This window comes from Thunnus maccoyii, chromosome 14 (assembly GCF_910596095.1).
Source record: "Thunnus maccoyii chromosome 14, fThuMac1.1, whole genome shotgun sequence".
Lineage (NCBI taxonomy): Eukaryota > Metazoa > Chordata > Actinopteri > Scombriformes > Scombridae > Thunnus > Thunnus maccoyii.
Genome location: NC_056546.1, coordinates 2005250 through 2025688, shown reverse-complemented (window position 1 = coordinate 2025688; position 20439 = coordinate 2005250). Strand labels below are relative to the sequence as shown.

The window sequence follows — 20439 nt, the reverse complement described above, 5'->3', positions numbered from 1 at the left end:
AACCCTAACATCGCGAGAGCTCCATCTAACCAACAACCCACCTAGTGTTTATCAAGATGATTCTGAAATGGACGCCTGAGTGAAGCGAAGCCGGAAGTGAGCGCGGATATCTCTCCCTCCTCTCCGGTGATGCTAACCTGCAGAGCCGCCTGCCATCCTACCTGGGATGGATGTGGAGGAGGCTTTTCAAGTTGTCGGCGAGTTTGGACCCTACCAAAGGCGGGCGGTAGCTGTCCTTGTCCTGACACAGGTTAGTTATTTTAAAAAAATAAGCGTTTTATTGTTATATGTTATAAACAACTCGCTAGAGTCTCTTGTTATATCGTTGCTACCGAGCAGCGTTAACGCTACGTGGCTTTCAGCCTCTGACGGAGGGTTTTTTTTCTGGTTTTCGGACAAATTTATCCACAAAATAACCAGTTGAACTCCATCTTAAACACTTACCAGCCACATCTGAGTGCTAATAGCCGTTTTAAATGTGAACTGTCAACACTTTCTTACAATTTTAGCTAACTGTAGCTGCAGCAAGTGCACTTTCCGTAGCGGAGAACTTCTCACCAGACTCCCTTCAAGAACCCGGCGTAGTAGCATTAGCTTGTTTATTGGCGAACTCACAAACAATGCAGACCATTAACAAACACATTTTACAAATCGTTATTAGCCATTCTTTAATTCGTCTAGTGAAATAAAGCTTGTTTTAACAAAAAAGTTATCAAACTTCTTGTTTTCGCGTCGTTCATTTCGCCGAAGAAACAACTCGCGGAGTGCGACACATACCGAAAAAGTACAATTTATTGAAAGGAGATCACTTTTAGGTTGGTCATTTGTATGCCGAATTTATCACAACACCACATGTATTGCTAAACGGCTTTAAGTAATTTCCATTCTGGCCTGTATTGTCACTAATAACGAATTTAATTGCAAATGTGCGCATGTTTGAATGGAGTTTGTCACAGTGTTCTCTATGGTTAAGATAATCCTCTAACCGAATAACGGGAGTGTACAAGATGATATTGTTTACATGATGAGGTTTTGACATCTTCTATATTTGTGCTGCTTATGGTTTGAAGTATAATCACATTGATTTATGGAGGATCATTTTAAACAGTAATAATATCAGAATCAGATCCAGGTTTATTTATATTTGCACATAAATAAATTGAGTAATCATAAATAATATAAAAAAGAAATTTACAGTAAAAACTATGTAAAATATTCTAAGTGTAAAGAGCTGCTTCAAGTTTAAAATGTAAAAATATTGATGTGCAAATGTTCATAGTGTAAACAGTATATGCAGTGTGCAAGTAATGATAATAATAAAAGTTTGTATTAATGTAACGTAATAATAATAGTAATAATAATAATAATAATAATAATAATAATAATAATAATAATAATAGGGATCTGTGTGTTTCAGCTGTACATGGCTTGTCAGTCCATGCTGATTGTTCTGGTTGGAGCTACTCCAGAGTACCGGATCGAGCAGCAGGAAGGCGTCCCATCCTCCCAGCAGGAACTCCTCCAACACGTCACCTTTACAGGTGACATCGACTCCATAGTGACCGAGGTGAGAGAGCCAGAGTTCATCTGCATTTTCACTTTTACATATTATACTTCCACTCCACTACATTTCAGAGGGAAATATTGTACTTTCTACTCCACTACATTTATTTGACAGCTTTAGTTACTTTTCAGATGAAGATTTGACGCAATGGATAATATAACAAGCTTTTAAAATACAACACATTGTTAAAGATGAAACCAGTGGTTTCCAACCGTCTTGGCTTTTGACGTCTTACAAAAAGCAGTGTGTAGTCAGGGTCACATTTCACATGTCTATGAGTTGTTAACAGCTCCACCAAATAGTGATTTTTCCCTCTAAACTTCTCACATGCTTTCATTTCAATAAATGTTCAAATGATCCAATATTTCAGCAAAAATCAAAGATTAGAGAAAAAGTCCAAAAACTGAAAACAGATTTGTGTATCAGAACTTTGTTTTTTCTTCTTTCCTCTCCCATTAATCATCTCACGACCCCTCAGATTTATCTGCTGACCCTTTGGAGGGGCCCGACCCCTAGGTTGGGAACCACTGGACTAAACTAGCTAACTGTATATAAAGTAGTGTAAACTAGCTCCACCTCCAGCAGCTACAACAGTAACATGCTGCTCTAACACTGATGCTTCACTATTAATAATCTAATGATGTCATATATAATAATATATCAGTCAGAGGGACCAAACCACTACTTTTACTGCAATACTTTAACTACATCAAGTTCATAATACTGATGTACTTTTACTGCAATACTTTAACTACATCAAGCTCATAATACTTATGTACTTTTACTGCAATACTTTAACTACATCAAGCTCATAATACTTATGTACTTTTTACTTAAGTTGGATTTTACATGCATGACTTTTAATGGAGTATTTTTACATTACTGTGTCGGTACTTTTACTAAAGGTGTGTGTCTCTGTGGTTGTTCCTCAGTGGTTTCTCATCAAGCAGCAGGCCTATAAAGTCAGCTTAGCTGGATCGCTGTTCTTCGCCGGGCTTCTAGTGGGGAACGTTGTCTTTGGGCCGCTCTCTGACAGGATCGGCAGGAGACCTGTCTACCTGACAGGTGAGGAAAACCGCAGACTAGATTACTAGACAGATTTTCCCAGATGAGTTTTCTGAGGCTCTCTGTCTGCTTTGTTTGTCTTGTAACCAATGGTGGTTTGACTTTGGGCCAGATTTAGAAATGTAAAATGTGAAATGAAAAGAAGAAGTAAGCACGAGATTTTAATGTCTTAGATTTAATAGACTTTAACTTATGACTTAAGAGAGACAGCATCAGTGATGATGGCTCTTAGATATTTGCCTGAGTGTCACAGCTGACAACAAACCAACCAATTCAAGCATGGAATTTTTTAGAAAATCAAAATTGAAATTGAAAAATTGCACTGACAAAAGTCTTTTCTCCAATCTGTTCAGCCTCACAACAAACTTCAAAAACAATCTTTATGTGTACTGTGCTGCGCTAACACGATGTTCCACTCACCAACACTTTTTAGAGATCGCCGACAAAAGCCCCGGATCAGAGGCAGATCGGCGTTCGCAAATCTGTTCTCAATGACTGTGTGTGAACTGTTCAAAGATGCGATGCCTGAAACATATCAGTCAGGTTAATTATCTGGACCTGTTGGGGAGTCAAAATCCTGTAGTGTGAACAGTGTTGTGAGAGCCAATGAGAGCGCAGGACACGGGGTGATGACAGCGGAGCAAACTCGTCTGCTGTCATCCATAGCAGCTTCCTGAACCCAGTTTCATCAGGCATCTATTTGTATAGAGAGGAGGCACAATAATATATCTTCTATCAGGATACGTCGACAAACACACACACAAGCTTTTTGTAACCTTGTCGTCCTTGCTGACAACAGGAGCAGGCAACTGTTTTCATTGCAAAAATATTTATTTGCCTTTATGTACGAGCTTCGTATCACCTCATTTCCCGTCTCACAGACTCGTCAGGGATTCCTCCCAGTAAAAAGATCTTGTAATGTGTGACCTGTCACCGATCGATCGGTCATGTAGTTTACAAACCACAACGACTTCACGATTCCTGACTGCGAGACGGAAAGTTGTGTCCTGTGAACAGTACGGCGATCTGATGAGAAAGTGTGTGAAAGGCATCCATAAAAATACCAAACTATGCTTGAAATGTCTCTCCCCCTCCTCCCTGCCACTCCTCATTCCACTCATCCGTTCCTCTCCCGTCTCTCTCTCTCTCTCTCTCTCTCTCTCTTTCCTCCAGGTCTGTTTTTTGAAGTGGTCTTCGGTTATGTGACCGCCTTTGCGCCCAGCTACGAGGTCTTCGCCGTGTCCCGTCTCCTGGTGGGGCTGATGAACGGCGGCATCGGCCTCGTCTGCTTCGTCCTCACTCAGGAGTACGTGGGCAAGTCCTACTGGGCCATGACCGGTACGAAAACGCCAAAACAGAGACCTACTATATCACACTTCAATATAGGGCTGCAACTAATGATTATTTTCATTATCGATTAATCGCTCTATCTATAAAATGTCAGTAAATATTGAAAAATGGTTGTTATAATTTCCCACAGCCTAAATTGACGTCTTCAAATGTCTTTTTTTATACGACCAGCAGTATTTATGACAAAGAAAAACATCAAATTCTCACATTTAAGAAGCTGGAAAATATTTTTGCTTTAAAAAAAGACTAAAATGATGATTTGATTATCAAAATAGTTTAATTTTCTGTCGACTGACTCGTCATTGCAGCTCTACTATAATTTATGTAATGTTTTGGATTTTAACCAAATTAGTGAAATTATGGTGTGCTGAGTGTTTTAGGAAGCTAAAATGAATGTTTTATGGTTGTAGATTCTGAAAAAGGGGGATTTTCTGCTCGATATCATCTTGATATAATAACAATAGTACCATACTATATTTATTGCTTATCAATATTATACTGCATAGTGATCAGCTGTCAGGGATTTGGATTGAGACGATGTCAGAACATAGTTGGGTTTATGAATGACCGTGCTGCAGATGCATCCAGCTGTGTTTTTTTCTTTCTTTAGGGACATTTACCAGTATGATGTTTGCGGTCGGCATCGCTCTGTTTGGAGCTCTGGGCTACTGCATCCGGCCGTGGAGGAACCTGGCGACCGCAGCCAACTCCTCCGGCGTCCTCTTCTTCCTGCTGTCTGTGTGAGTACAAACATTAGACCACTGGGCACCTGCATCCTGCTCATAAAGATTTTTTTTTTGTGGCTAACTGATGCAAGGAAGATGTACTGTAAATAAATAAAAGTAGGGGGGGGATGGCGAGCAGAAAGGTTTGTGGTGTGAGAGAGCACTGGGCAGCTGAAACGGAGGAAAAGCTGATTGAGCTGTAAAGAGAACGAACGTCTCTACAACATCAAATCAAAGAGCTGCACAGCCGACCAGAGCCGGAAGTTAGACTCACTCACCTCCAATTACAGTCTACATTACCCTCTTACCGCCTCTCCATCCAGGATCTCTAGGGCTGTAGTCTGCTGGTCGATTAGTTGGTCGATATGCTCTCGTCCGACTAAATTCTCATTGGTCGAATAATCTCCGTGTTACTTTCATAAGGAGAAAAGTGCTTCATCAACGGCTTTCCAGGACTAATCCATTATTTCCTGCGGCGGGAGGGACAGACTAACAAATTACCTGTGAAAACAACGGGGGTGTATTCAGAACACCCCCGTTGTTTTCACAACTTTGAACTCGCCCAACCTAACGGAGCCTGCTGGGTCTAACTGTACTCAACGTTTACTGAATCTGTGTTTCTCCATAATGACACAACGAGAACCCCCGCCAGGCCAAAAAATATATTTTTTCAATAGCGTTTGGGAGTCTCTGTGCAGCGCTGTTTCGGTGCGTGAGTCAATCTCTGTCGTTGCCTGGGAAACCACTGGTCGCGCGGCTCCGTTAAGGAGTATGTTTGCGTAGCGAGCGGGAAAGAGCGAGGAGCAGCGAAGTGACGGTGGATGCAAGCGGAGCAGAGGAAAAGGTTAGCGGTATGTTGTCAGTCTGGCAGTAAATGTACAGCACAGACTACAGTGTGTCAGTTAATAAATGCTAAAAAGTCACGTCTGTTGTTTCTCTAAATGCTGGAAAAGTGAAGAAGGTTAGCTCCAAAGATAGCAACAATGGGCTAGCATAACCTGAAGACACAGAACAGAGAAATGTGTGGCTGCCGAGTTTACTGTGCACTCTGTCCCGTAAAACCCAGATATGCAGCGCGACTAATCGATTAGTTGAAGATTATGTACGATTTTAGTCGACCAAGATTTTCTTTGGTTGACTACAGCCCTAAGGATCTCACACAAACTTTCAGCTTTTTTTTTCCATATTTCTTTTTCAGCCATTTCAGTGCAAACTGCACTGCATGTTAAACATGGATGTGTTAGTACAAGCGGCTGGTTTCCACCATGTTTGTTCTGGTATAACAAACACAGGATAATTGGAATCGTTCTCGCAGGAATTGCACGTCATCTCCCACCAGAACTCAAGTCGTTTCAGAGCAGTGGTTCAGTGTGCTGTCTGTTTGATTACTCATAAAGTTTATACTCCTTCCCGACTGTCAAAGACTAAAAAAAAGTCAAGTCAGTTTTATTTGTATAGCCCAATATCACAATTAACAAATTTGCCTCAGGGGGCTTTACAGTCTGTGCAGCAATACAACATCCTCTGTCATTAGACCCTCGATTCAGATAAGGAAAATGATCTTTATGTGTGATCTGTCCAGTCTTTGTAGTTTTCATCTCGTCTTTAGGTTTGTGCCCAGCTTAATAAGTAATATTTACAGTTTCCTCTCCACTCTTTCAGCACTCTTCCAGAGTCTCCTCGCTGGTTGTATTCTCAGGGTCGGACAGAGCGAGCCGAAGAGGTAAATATCTAGAAATATTCTTTCTGTGCTGTGAAAAAGCACGAGTAAAGCTGCCGCACTATTTAGGATTGTTATAAGTTTAGAATTACAAAAATGCAGTTAAGTTGGCTGTTGACTCTATTGGCTGTTGGCTACTGACTGTAGGAATTAGAGGAATGTTTGCTTTATGCATTTTTAAAGAACAGGTTCACAGTTTTTCAAGTTTGTCTTAAAACAACCAGCCAGGAGCCAAAATGAACATCGAAACATCACTTTACATTGAAAGCACATTTTAAGGATCTTTTAATATCCAGTATGAACAGGAGGAACGATTACAGCGAGGAAAACCTCTTTCACTGATCACATGGACACCTGACTGCTGGTTTAAGACAGCTGGAAACATTGTGAACCTGTCCTTCAATCAATACTAAAAGAAATAATGCAGCCTGAGAATTTAATACAGACATCAAAGTTTGATAAAGTCGGTCATCACAGGCCTCTCTGTGTGACTGTGATGTGGTTTGTGGTGACATCGTGCTGTAATTCATATGCAGATATTTTAAAAATGCCTGTCAGAGCCTCTCAGACTGTGAAGAGGCTGCAAATACAAACTGACAACAGAAACGACTTTTGTGTAGTTTTCATAGTGTGGGTGTAACTTTAGATTTTGCCTCCCAAAAAATGTGAAATGTGCCTTGTGTGTTATCTTTTGCTTGAGGTTCTTCTTGTTTACACAAACTGACATTTCTAAAAGATAAGAGTGTTTCACCTGCAAGGTCAGAGCGGGGAGAGGAGTTGAAACATTATTCTTTTTCACCTCTTTTCCCCTGATCTGAATTAAAACATGTCATAAAGTGAGATGGAGGGAAAAGGAGGAGGTAGAAATGCATCAAATTATTACCAGTCAGAAAAAGCCAGAGAGAGTCGGACTGAGATCACTCTCAAAGGGCGGGTCTCGTTTTCAGTTCCTCATGAGAGATGAGATAGTGCTGAATCATATTTCCATAGCACTTACATGATGTAGTTGTGATGTTGTCATTGCTACAAATTAAAAGCAGTTGGGAAAAGTCTTTATAGACGTACAGAGAGTGTGAGGAGATATTTTGGGCGGGGTTCTGGACATACCAAATATTTTTCTCCATGGATAACGTTACGCAACTCACAGTTTGGATAAACATGAAACTCCCCTGGTTGAATCATCAGTACAAAAGATGAACAACTGTGTTAGAAAAATATCTGGTTCTTTGATTAAAAAGTCGAAGGTAGCATTTAACTACAACTCCAAAGGCAAGAAACATCCAGTCACTGAGCCTAAAATTCTGTCATGTGCATCGCTAGTTTTATCAACGTTATGCTTTTTAGTGGTGGGATTTCCCATTGTAAAATATTGCCAAATTGCTGATATTTTGCTAACATCAGCAATTTATTAGCAAAATATCAGCAATTTAATTTAATATAACTAATTATATACAAAATTACTGGAAATCAGTTCTTCTTCACGGCTCTAAAACAGTAGTTGCCAGTGGCAACGCAGCGCGCGCAACTTGCTGCGTCGGCTACAGTTTTAGAGCAGCGAAGAAGAATTGATTTTTGGGAAAACGGCCGTTTTATCTGAATAAAACTACTTTGAAGTTGTTGGGGGTTTTCGACCCGACGTGTGCTTGAAGTTACACAAGTTGCTTGCGGTTTATGGATATTGGCTACTTGTGCTAAGTTTCAAACAGGTGTACTAGTTTCAGGTCTAATAAACGACATGATATTGGATCAGTGCATTGACTTGCATACTCGCTGATACCTGATCCAGTATTTACGCCTGTATTGGAGGCTTTTCTGATACCGGTATCGGTATCAGAACAGCTCAACTTCTAAGTGAACTCAGCAACTGTGGTGCTGCGTTGCTGCCTCTTGGCTGATTAGTAAGTGAAGGCTAACAGCTTATTTTAGGAATATATAGTATGTACTTTGTTGGTTATCAACACATGATAAACAGTAGTCTGATCCATTTATGGTTGATTGAGAGAAGTGTTGTTGCCTTATAATAAAAAATAATGGTGGAATTGAAACGGTGTTGACTTGTTAACATTTCATTTCATTCAAATCTTGCGTCTATTTTGGGCCGAAAATTTTTGCTGAAGGGCCGGATTTGGCCCACGGGCCCCTGTTTGCCCACCACTGCTGTATTGTAACTTAGATCTGCTTTGTTCTCACTCTGCTGTCCGTCTCTGTTGTCAGTAACTGAACCTGTTTGTGTTGCTGTGTCTTGATTGGAGGTTCTGCGCTACATGGCGCTGAGGAACGGCAACGCTGCCAACAACCTGATGCTGCAGCGAGTCGCCACCACCCCCGTCACCAAAGCCGGTAACCGTGGCAGCAGGGGAACGGGTGTCCTGCAATTGGTGATCCATCCAGTCCTCCGCCTCAGGACCATGGTGCTCATGTATGTCTGGTGAGTATACCACCACAGAAGAAGAATAAAACATACAAGCTGTGTATATATAAATACAGAGGACATACCACTGAACTCAGGGTTACTGGTTCAAATCCTGCTGCTACCACAGACTCAAACCAGAACCATCACTTATACTACCTCAACTTCTACAGTATTACTACCAGTGATGGAAAGTAACTAAGAACATTTACTCAAGTACAATGGATAATATAACAAGCTTTTAAAATATTATATTTTACTATGTCTATTTATGTAAGAAGCATTAAAATAACCGTTGAAAATTTCCTGAATCTAGTTATTAGGTTTTATGCCTGAAGCTTTTCACAGTATTGTACCAGGAAAGAAATTCTAATCTTGCAAGTCGTAGTTTGCATGTTGCAATTTTGGTGAAATGGGTCCCTGAACTCTACTTGCTTATTGACAGGAGAAAGCTGAACCTTTTTTGGCTGACAAAACATTGGATGTAACATTTCACTGACAACTTTTCAGATGAAGATTTGACACAATGGATAATATAACAAGCTTTTAAAATACAACACATTGTTAAAGATGAAACCAGTGGTTTTCAACCTTTTTGTCTTTTGACGTCTTACAAAAAGCAGTGTGTAGTCGGGGTCACATTTCACATGTCTATGAGTTGTTAACAGCTCCACCAAATAGTGATTTTTCCCTCTAAACTTCTCACATGCTTTCATTTCAATAAATGTTCAAATGATCCAATATTTCAGCAAAGATCAAAGATTAGAGAAAAAGTCCAAAAACTGAAAACAGATTTGTGTATCAATTGTTTTTTACAGACTTGAAAAGTTGTGAATTTGTCCTTTTTTAAGAGTAAGATTGTTGCAGTTCAGAGATTTGTCATGAATCTAATCCCCCCAAAAATGCTGCATATCTGGGTGTGGTTGCATCTAGCCTCAGTAGAGCTGCGGCAGCCAAACACCCGAAACATTCAGCAAGCAGCGTCCTTGAGCTTGTCTGAGATTACACACTGTTGAAATTGTCTGTAAGAATTAGAAGAATGTTTGTTTATATACACTGCCTGGCCAAAAAAAAAAAAAAGGTCACACACTCTAATATTTCGTTGGACCGCCTTTAGATTTGATTACGGCACTCATTTGCTGTGGCATTGATTCGATAAGCTTCTGCAATGTCACAAGATTTATATCTGTCCAGTGTTGCATTAATTTTTCACCAAGATCTTGTATCAGTGGTGGGAGGGTCGAACCACTGCGCAAAGCCTTCTCCAGCACATCCCAAAGATTCTCAATGGGGGTTAAGGTCTGGACTCTGTGGTGGCCGATCCATGTGTGAAAATGATGTCTTATGCTCCTTGAACCACTCTTTCACAGTTTGAGCCCGATGAATCCTGGCATTGTTATCTTGGAATATGACCGTTCCATCAGGGAAGAAAAAATCCATTGATGGAATAATCTGGTCGTTGGTTATATTCAGGTAGTCAGCTGACCTCATTCTTTGGGCACATAATGTTTGAGAACCTAGACCCGACCAACTACAGCAACCCCAGATCATAGCACAGTCCATTGCTCCAGAGTCCAATCTTTATGCTCCCTAGCAAATTGAAGCCTTTTTTTCCCATAAGCCTCACTGATTAGTGGTTTTCTTATGTCTACACAGCTGTTCAGTCCCAATCCCTTGAGTTCCCTTTGCATTGTGTGTGTGTGGAAATGCTCTTACTTTCACTATTAAACACAGCCCTGAGTTCTACTGTTCTACAAGTTTATTTGTATAGCACATTTCAACAAGAAGGCAATTCAAAGTGCTTTACATAGAACATAAAAGGCTTTAAAACAGAATATAAAGCAACACAAGAAAAAAGACAATACAAACAATTAAAAAGTGTTAAATATGGAAATAAAAAAGAAGCTAAAAAGGAAATAAGACAGATAAGACAAGAGAATATAAGTAATAGTGCAGTTTAAAATATTCACCCTTAATGTGGTTTAATGAAAGGCAGCAAACAGAAAAGTCTTCAGCTGCGATTTAAAAGAACTGAGAGTCGCAGCAGACCTACAGTTTTCTGGGAGTTTGTTCAGATATGTGGAGCATAAAAACTGAAAGCTGCTTCTCCATGTTCAGTTTTGACTCTGGGGACAGAAAGCAGACCTTATCCAGACCACCTGAGAGGTCTAGATGGTTCATAATGTAGCAGCAGATCAGAGATGTATTTTGGCCCTAAAACCATTTAGTGCTTTATAAACCAATAGCAATATCTTAAAGTCAATTCTTTGACAGATTCAAGTGATCGCCGATTACAATAAGTTACGATTTTTTCCCGACCACATTTCTTCCTCGAAGATGATGGTTCCCTACTATCCTTCCGGTTTTTAATAACGCGTTGGACAGTTCTTGATGCATGCCAATGATTTGACCCTCATCAAACATCTTTTCCACAACCACAGGATGTGTCTTTCGACATGGTTGTTTAAGAAATGAGAAGCTACTCATTGCATCAGTTGGGGTTTAATAACTTGTTGCCAGCTGAAAGATAATCGCCCATACAGTAATTATCCAATAGGAGGCTCTTACTTATTTGCTTAGTTAAATCCAGGTGGCGACTCTTTTTTTTTTTTGGCCAGGCAGTGTATATTGTAATAAATTCTAAAAAGAAAAAGTGGAAATGAGCAGATGACAAGTGAATCATTTTAGTAACCTGAGAATTTAACACGCTGTATAACTGCGGCATGTAGTTTTTTGGTCGGCAACATGCTGTCAGTTAACTCACAAGTATTTTCAGTCTGTGAGAAAGAAGTGTTGACTTTAAACACCTTTAGGACAACTTAAAGGACCTTTCTACTTCCACCGTCTTTACACAAACAACAGTTTAATACTTCCATACACATCTCCAGCACTTACATCTTCACAACACAATAAACTCTTTTTAATGTTAATCTAATTAATTTGATGACGTCATCTTGGGATTTTGGGAAACACTGATTGACATTTTTCACCATTTCTGACATTTTAGGGACCAAACGACTAATCGATTAATCAAGAAAATAATTCAACAGATTAATAGATAATGAAAATAATTGTTAGTTATCTCTTTTAAAAGTTTGTCCAGTTAGCATTATGACCTTCAAGAGCTGTTTAGTTTAGCTCATGACTTTTAGACTTGTTGAATGTGTCACCCGTTTCTTTTTTCTTCTTTTTTTTAATCAGTTCAGATCAGTTTAGTCTGATTGCTCTCTAGATATTTCCATTCTTTAAAGAGTTGTAGTGTTTCCTGGTGACACTGTTGAGTTTACAGTAAACAAATCCCTCTGCAGGAAGCGACGGTGCTCGATGAGCAGAAATGTCAAAGAGCGGCTGAGTAGGCTGCAGATCTAAGTTATTACTAAAAACAAAAACCCTGCAGATGCAACCTTTTTAATCAGTTTTCTACCTCGTTTTTCAAACAGAATTCTGAATAAATCAAATTTATCAGTGCACATTACCATAGGCCCTTACCTGCTGTGTGTATATATGTATGTGTGGCAGGTATGCGTGCAGTCTGGTGTATTATGGTCTGACTCTGGGAGCCAGTGAGACGTCTGGTAGCCGCTATATGAACGTAGCCATGTACGGCCTGGTGGAGCTGCCCGCCTACCCGCTCTGCATGTACTTCATCAGCAAACACTGGTGAGACACAGACATATAAATTAATACATACTGTTAGCAACCCCATGTAACACCGTACACATTTTCCTGCCCGGAGAAGTTGTTGATGTTTTCAGTTTGATTGACACTTTTTTTTGCAATACACCATATTCAGCTGTTGTGTGTCTGGTCTTGCAGGGCCGGGAGGAGGAAAAGCATGGCCAGTTTCTTGTGTCTGGCTGGTTCTGCCTGCCTCTGCACCATGTTCATCCCAGAAAACACAGGTGAGACTCTGACAGATACAACTACAGCCAAATGGATATATTCAAAAGGGTTATTCACTTTTTATTTAATTTGTGATTTTAAAGACACACATGATCAAAAATATACCCACATACCCACACACTGTAGCCTGTAACTTTAAGCCGTATTTACAGGAGTTAAAAGATTCACAATTTTTCAAGTGTGTCTTAAAATGACTCTGTGCAAAAATGTATTTAAAAGTTTATCTGAAGCTAATATGAAGCTTCAGCGTCCAAATGAGTCAAATCAAGTAGATATCTTTCAAGGTTACAGTCTTTTTAGTGCCAAAGTTCCTCTTTTTGTTACTGTACTTCCACCGCAGCTCAACAAGGAAACACTGTCCGAGGAAACACAAAGAGGGAATTTGGCCTCCATCACTTCCATTGAAAGCACATTTTAACAGCCGGTATGAACAGGAGGAATGATTACAGCGAGGAAAACCTCTTTCTTTCTTTTGAAAAATTTTGAACCTGCCCTTTAAAGATATGACTGTTATTAATTTGGGCCTGCTATGTCATCACACTTTCATACCAATGATGTAACATCCGGAATCCACTCAAACCTTTGGGGCATGTTGCTGCTCCTGCAGCTGATGGTCATAAAATTCTCCTTTCCAAAGTTTTTTGTGTATGTAATGTGAGATTTAAAAAGCCTGGAACTGGTTTTCTTTGTGTTTGCAGGGACCTTGTTGAGTGTTACGTCGCTGGCACTGCTGGGAAAGCTGATGGTCAGCGCAGCATTCAACATCGCCTACGTCTACACCTCTGAACTCTACCCAACAGTTATCAGGTAAACTAACCACAGTCTGTATAACAAATAATTTACACTCATCACACTGTCTGAAGGTGACAAGTGCGCAGTATGGCTTCTTCTTAGTGTTTAATGGACTGATAAGTTTTTGGTGCAGCTTGCATTTTTCTAATGGAGTCAGTTTTTACTTTTTACTCAAACATTTCCTACATGTTTGTACATATTTCTGTGTTTCAGGAACGCTGGTTTGGGAGTTTGTTCCATGTCGTGCAGAGTTGGAGGAATTCTTGCACCGTTTGTTCCTTCCATGGTAAGGACAGGTCTGGCTCTAGACAACTCTAGAAGGCCCCAAGCAAGATTTTCTTTGGGGGCCCTCCTTAAGCCGAACACGGACATCCTCATACCTCCAATTTGTTGTCTGTAGTCTGTGCAGCCACTAGGCTACAAGGGCTACTTATACTTCTACTGCACATGTGTGGAATTTGTCCTCCAAGCAGACTTCAGAAAGGAGTATAAACAGAATTACTACCCGTATTTAATTTATTAGGGACCAAGCCCAAAAGGCAGAGGACTACTGTAAAACCTATTGTTTTTTGTGTTTCTTTCTTTCTTTCTTTCTTTCTTTCTTTCTTTATTATTACGCCACTTAAACCCTTAATTTGACCCCCTAAACATGCTCAAAAACTCACCACTCACTTCGCCATGAAATTTCCTACTAAAATATTATTTTTAATGTAAGATTTGGCCAAAGTCATGGGATTTATGAAGATATTTCACAAGAAGCGTACTCTAAAATCCTCCTCTCCAACTGCTCCTGGTGATGTCACTCCCTCAGTGCTGTGAAACATTCCGCAATACACACTCATTATAAAATCACAGGAGGAACAAGAAAAGACTTTAAAACTCACACTCTAATATCTCAAAAACAATAAAAGATAGAAAAAACATATAAATTCAAGATTTGTAGGTCAAAGTCTTGTGACTCATTTAAAGTTCAAATGAAGTTTGTATCTAAAACTATGTGGAAGCAGTAAATGTTCAAAAAGGTGTGGGTTCACTCACACTCTCCATTCAAATATATGAGTATTTTCTGTGTCCAGCTGCAGTTACTTATTGTCTCTACACACCTGACAGTACACATGTCAATCAAACTTTCAAAATAAAAGCACACCACACTTGTAAGAAATATCCTTCATTTTTAAAAAGCAAAATGATCTGATCCCGACGGGTCAGAATGCGAGGTCCCGACCAACGCTGCTTGCAGCTTTAATTACATTTCATTTACTTGAACAAAACCTTACCAATGCTTAAAACTATTTATTTAGTTTACATTAGATTTTAATTAGACTCATATAATCGCAAGGAAAATAACTAAGCTAAATTCTGTTAGCTTGCTAAATGGTATTAGTCAGGTTCTTGACAACTCCTAAAATGTTAGCTACATGTTACATGACCTCATTCGTCTTTTCTAACTAACTTTTTGGCTCACTGTTTGCTATCATTAATCATCATTTATCATCATTCCTCATTATCTGCTCCACTTATCACTGCCCTGCTTTCTTTCTTCTTCCTCCTTTCTTTCTTTTTTCACTCCCGGACAGATAATCCCTTTCTAATTTGCGTAGTCAATGCAAACAAATTTGTGTGTCTATGAACAGCTCTGTGATTCACAGAGACGCCAATGAGATGGGGCCTCTTAGGGGTTTCCTAGCACTGGTTTTTGCTGTAATGTTACTGCAGTTAAGAGGGGATTCCCACATTTTGAGACAGTTACTCCCTCCCATGCTGGGGCCCTAAGCAAGTGCTTAGTTTGCTTATGCATGGGCTCTGTGTAAGGATGTTTGTGTCTGTAGCTTAACAGCTGTACAAATGTCGTCTTATGTTCTCTCTGTATAAATGTACCAGTGTTGCCCGACTGACTAATTTTCAACTGCAGTCCTTTCTAAAAACTAAGAAAGTGGCAAACAGACAATCATTCAGTCACAGATATGGTAAAATAGGACAGTGGCGTTGAGTATTAGAAGAGCTAAACACTAGAAGAATCGGAGTTAAAAGTCCAAACACAAAATAATAAATTCTGGAAGGTTCAACTGTTCCAAAAAGTGAAATTTAAGTCGACAACAGAAGTTTGCGTCCCTTAAGACTTTGACCAGCGTTTTCACATGCGTTATTTCAGGCACAGTTCAGTTCATTAGAAAGAGGAAACACTACGAGATGAGTCATGTTGAAACCTGCTCAACATGATGAATCAATGTGACAAAGAAACTCCAGAAGGAACCTTCAAGCTTAATGATTAATTGGGTTTTTATTCAGCTGTTTGTTCAGGTGTGATATCTACAGAGGCCTTTTCAGCTCAAAAATATGAAACCTGTTACTGTAGTACTTCCTCTATCTAGTGAATTAAGCTGGTATTTTATTGATTAGTGATACTTTGAGTATTACAATAATCAATACATTTTATTAGCGTACGTAAAACTAGAGAGGAAGTTTAAACATTTTGTTTGGGTTTTTTGTGACTCTTTATTGTTGAAGTGATTGAATAATCTACATGTACATCAAGTGTATTCAGTTAATACATGATTGCTCTCAATATGTCTCTTTAGTTTGTCTTAATGCATTGAAAAGGGACTTTTTAGTACACAATACAACATTTGTTGTACTTTTCCATTAGAGTAGACTTTTAACTGCACATGTGGTGAAAGATATTAAGATAAAACAGTTAAACAGAACCCTGTAACTGTTGACATAAGATAACCTGCATAAGCAGCAGGTGAAACCTGAAGATATAGTGACACCTAGTGGTGGTTTAGTTGACTTCAATAACACAGCAACTAAACCACAGACACAGTTTGAACCACAGCATCTGATGACACAGCAAACAGATTTGTGACTTGTTCCAGACAACATAGATTTAAAGAGGACATATTCTGCATATTTCCAGCTCTATATTTATATTCTGGGGCTCTACTGGAATATATTTGCATGATTTCCAGTTAAAAACTTCTACTGGCCCTTTATGCAGCCCCTCAGTTCAGCCTCTGTCTGAAACAGGCTGTTTTAGCTCCTGTCTCTTTAAAGGTGTCTGTACACTCCTTCAGACATGCTTGTTGAACTGTGGGAATGCCCATTAAACCCCCTCCGCCCGCACCTTTCTGATGGCGGATAAGTGGCGCTGCGTACGACCATTTCTGTAACGTTCCAAACCAGTGAAGTCGACATTCAGACCCACTTCACGCAGTGATTGGTCAGCTGTGTGGAAGTGAGAGAGGAGTCAGAGTTTTAACTTTTTTCACGACTATTTCTGTCACTTTTCATGTGAACAACTGAGTGCAGCACTATGACTGACTTCCAGGAGAGACTCCGTTATCTCCGTATTTAAACGATATCACATCTCTGCCGTCCCCCCCCCTCCCCTCTCTGACGGTCAGCTTTTCACTCTCTTTGATTGAAGCCGTTCAGAACGACAATAAACACATTTGATTGCTGACATGTTCGGACGACATGTTGTAAGAAACAGTTCTGAGCAACCATATATCAAACTGATTGTTCTTACTGTGTGTGTGTTCCAGCGGGCTCTCCACAGCTCCATGCCCTTCACGGTGTTCTGTCTGAGCGGTCTGTCTGCAGGCTGTCTGGGCCTCCTGCTGCCTGAAACCCTCAACAGACCTGCAGCAGAAACTCTGGAGGAGCTCAGCAGCCCGACCTACAGCCGAGTGCTGGAGAGCAAGGTGACACAACACTAAACTGACAAACACATAACACTGTACTGTAGAGTTAAACCAGACTAGTTAGGATGGTTGTAGGGATTTATTTAAAGGATGATTCTGGTGTTTTTTCTATATTTTTCTTATTGTCAACAGTAGAGAGATGACATCTTTTATTTGCACTCTGCATCACTTTGTCGTTTCTTTCATTGATCTTTTCTTACTTCTCTTTTTGTCCTCAGGCTCTTTTGTATGAGGATGAGAAATGGAAATCAAACCACAAATGAAGCCAGCCGCCTCGTCTTCATCACCAGAGCAGCTCAGAGCAGCGAGACAGCCTGAGACACAGACTGTCCACACCTCACTCCTCATGGGACTGCTGCCTCCAGATGGTGAACTGTCCCTTTAATTCACTTGAAGGGCTGGTCACTGTGTTCACTTTAATGTCTGTGAACTATGACATTTCAAACAGGGGTCAGGGGGCGTTATCGACTGACTCGAGGGTTCCTCCTGTTTAGTTTTACAGAGAAACCAGACAGTCAATCCCCTGCTTTATTTAATATCCTGAATGTTGTCATGGTGTTAGTGCCTTATTTGGAGGTAGACAGACGACAGACACAAGAAGGATATGTGACTTAATTACATTCCTGAGAAACTGTAAAGGTGGAAAATGAGACGGAACAATCTTTAATTTTAAATCTGCTTTCTCAGTTGCAAAACAAGACAGTTTACTCACTTCCAACGTTTCCAAAATAGAGTTATCTGTCATAACAGTGTTGGAGGATACACACCAGTTAATATTCCACAAAATGCAGCTCGGTTAGATTTTAAGGGGGAAATCTGTCCTTCACACATGCTAAAGCATCTGGTGCTCTGAGTGTCCAGAGGCAGATATAATGGAGTATAGCTTTAGCTGTCGTGATGGGAATAGGACTTGATGTTGGAAAAAGAAAATCTTGGAGCCCTTTTAGACCAATAGAACATGTTAAGGTCGGATTTAACAACCAGCTGGAATCATGTGACACCATGCACCTTAACCATTACACTCAGGATGCTGTTTTTATTTTCTGTGCTGCAGGTTTCAGCATCATTACAAATCAAAGTTTTAGCTTCTTTTTTTTTTATATTTGAAAGGGACCATGTACAGTTTTAAACATGAACGTTGCCTTTTGATACACTGTACCAGAGTTAGCTTATAGCTAGTTTTCATGTGCAGTCTCTTGTCACAGTTAAAACATATTACAGCACAGTACTAGTCAAAAAACATAATACAAAGGATAAAGAATAATACAGAATAAACACAGTATAAAGACCACAAAATAATACAGGATAGATATTGCAAGGTTTCACACAATAGCACATCACATGTAGACACAATGTCAACTGGAATGACTGATGAATACTTGTCCAATTAAAATCAAGAATATTTGTGTTCATAGGAAGACCAGAGGATGAAATGTAAAATCAGTGGTTACAGAGCTGAGTAGATTTTAGTGTTTTGAATGTCGATGGCAGTAAACGGTAAACATAGTAACGCTGCGTCTGAAATCTCATACGATGCACTACATCCTCAATATGGTTACTATCGTTCAACATACTTTAGTGTGAATAAACAGTAGTCTGTATCCTTTCAGACACACTGAGCTATAATTATCACGTCACCTCCTGAGAGCCTCCATGCTGGTTGAAGACACGTAACCATGCCAACCTCATCTCTACCGGCTAAACTGAACTAACTTTAAGAATATATTACACCTAGAAAAGTGAAAAACCTTGAACGTACACTTAAATTGAAGCGTTATTGACGTTACACCAGAGCTGCCTTGGTCGCTGTCCACCGTTGTTGTTGTCGTTAATACAGCATTGCATTGTGGGATATTTACGTTGGCGTAGTGTTCAGTGCTTGCATACTGTAATATTTCCCCAGAAACATACTACACACATACTATTGGTTTTATACTTTTCAGACATACCAAATAATCTCATAAACGGTTTTAGTGTGCTAAATGGCATGGCAGGAAGTTCAGTCGCCCATGTCATAGGATCTTTTAAGGCAGAAACAGTGATGTCACAGGAAGTACTGGATAATGGTTTTAATCTCATAAAGCTGTCTTGTCAAGCTCGTGGACATCTGGACAAAGTCAAGAAGCTGTGAAAGCTACAGGGACTCAATTTGGTGTCGAGTGTCTATTTAACATTCTAGCTGTGTCTTATTAACATTAAAGCGGCTATAATGGATATTTTTAATAATAATAATATTGTCTGAGCTGTCAGTGTGTAATGTGTTGGTCGTGGCTCATAGTGATGAACTTACAGAAAATTATCAGTGACTCTGCAGCTCCTCTCGGCTTTACGGAGCTTTATAGTGAGTTTCAGCTCATTGTTTATCTGTCCGGCTGCAACTTTACTGTTTTGCTTCACTCTCAGCGTCTCATAGCATCGTTTTGGGCCGCAGCAGGCAGCTGTTTTCAGAGAAAAAGCTGTAAAAAGCCACTGTACACTACCTGCTCAGCACCAAAGTTAGCTGTAGACTAGCTGGTGAACTGTTTGCCGACAAGTTCAACATATCAACTTAAAAGGTGACGATGTGTCAGTGTTGTGTTGACTACTTGTTTCTGCTGGAATCTAGTGGATAAAAATATTAGTTAATGCAGGTTTAACTGACTAACTGGAGGTTCCCAGAGGTGACACGTCTCTCATACTGGATTGTGAAATATCTCATCCAGACATTAGCTTGATGAGGCGACAGTCTGGAAATGAGGTAAATTGAGACAGATAAGCACATTGAATTTAGTTTTTACAATGAATTCCTGCAAGATGAATGTGTAGTCAGTAAAAGTGTTTGTGTTATTGACTGCAAACTCGGCCCACAAAAGTATATGATCAAGGACCTTTTATTAACATTGGCAGCAAGTTTCTCCAGGCTCATGAAATAATATACGTCAAGGTGTTAAATAAGAGAATAATTAACAATGGTACCAACTTATATATATTTACCAATAAAAAAATCATCAAACCTTCACTCTGGAACACAAACTTTACATTTTGATGATACATATTGACATCTTTTTTGTGAGAGTGACCAAAACCCCAAATTCTACAATATCAAGTAATAATGTTTTTCATGCATCAGCAGATGAAAAGATGGAAGCGCTTGACAACAATTCTGCCTTCTGTGCCTTCTTACACAGCCTTTAACACTGATGAAGTTCAGATGAAAATGTGTTAAA

General features: G+C 39.7%; 2 protein-coding genes across 2 annotated transcripts in view; both read left to right on the top strand.

The window, feature by feature from the left end:
• The window catches only part of LOC121911227 (G-protein coupled receptor 4-like), a 723099-nt gene that overhangs the window by 608537 nt on the left and 94123 nt on the right, over positions 1–20439 (top strand). The gene's annotated exons all lie outside the window — the stretch shown is intronic.
• On the top strand, positions 61–19521 carry slc22a15 (solute carrier family 22 member 15). Its single transcript, XM_042432486.1, has 13 exons — positions 61–250; positions 1418–1567; positions 2497–2629; positions 3803–3967; positions 4590–4719; positions 6367–6427; positions 8677–8852; positions 12354–12494; positions 12651–12736; positions 13436–13544; positions 13743–13815; positions 17075–17233; positions 17452–19521. The coding sequence occupies exons 1-13, from the start codon at positions 167–169 to the stop codon at positions 17494–17496; spliced, it is 1512 nt and encodes a 503-aa protein (XP_042288420.1). The 5' UTR covers positions 61–166; the 3' UTR covers positions 17497–19521.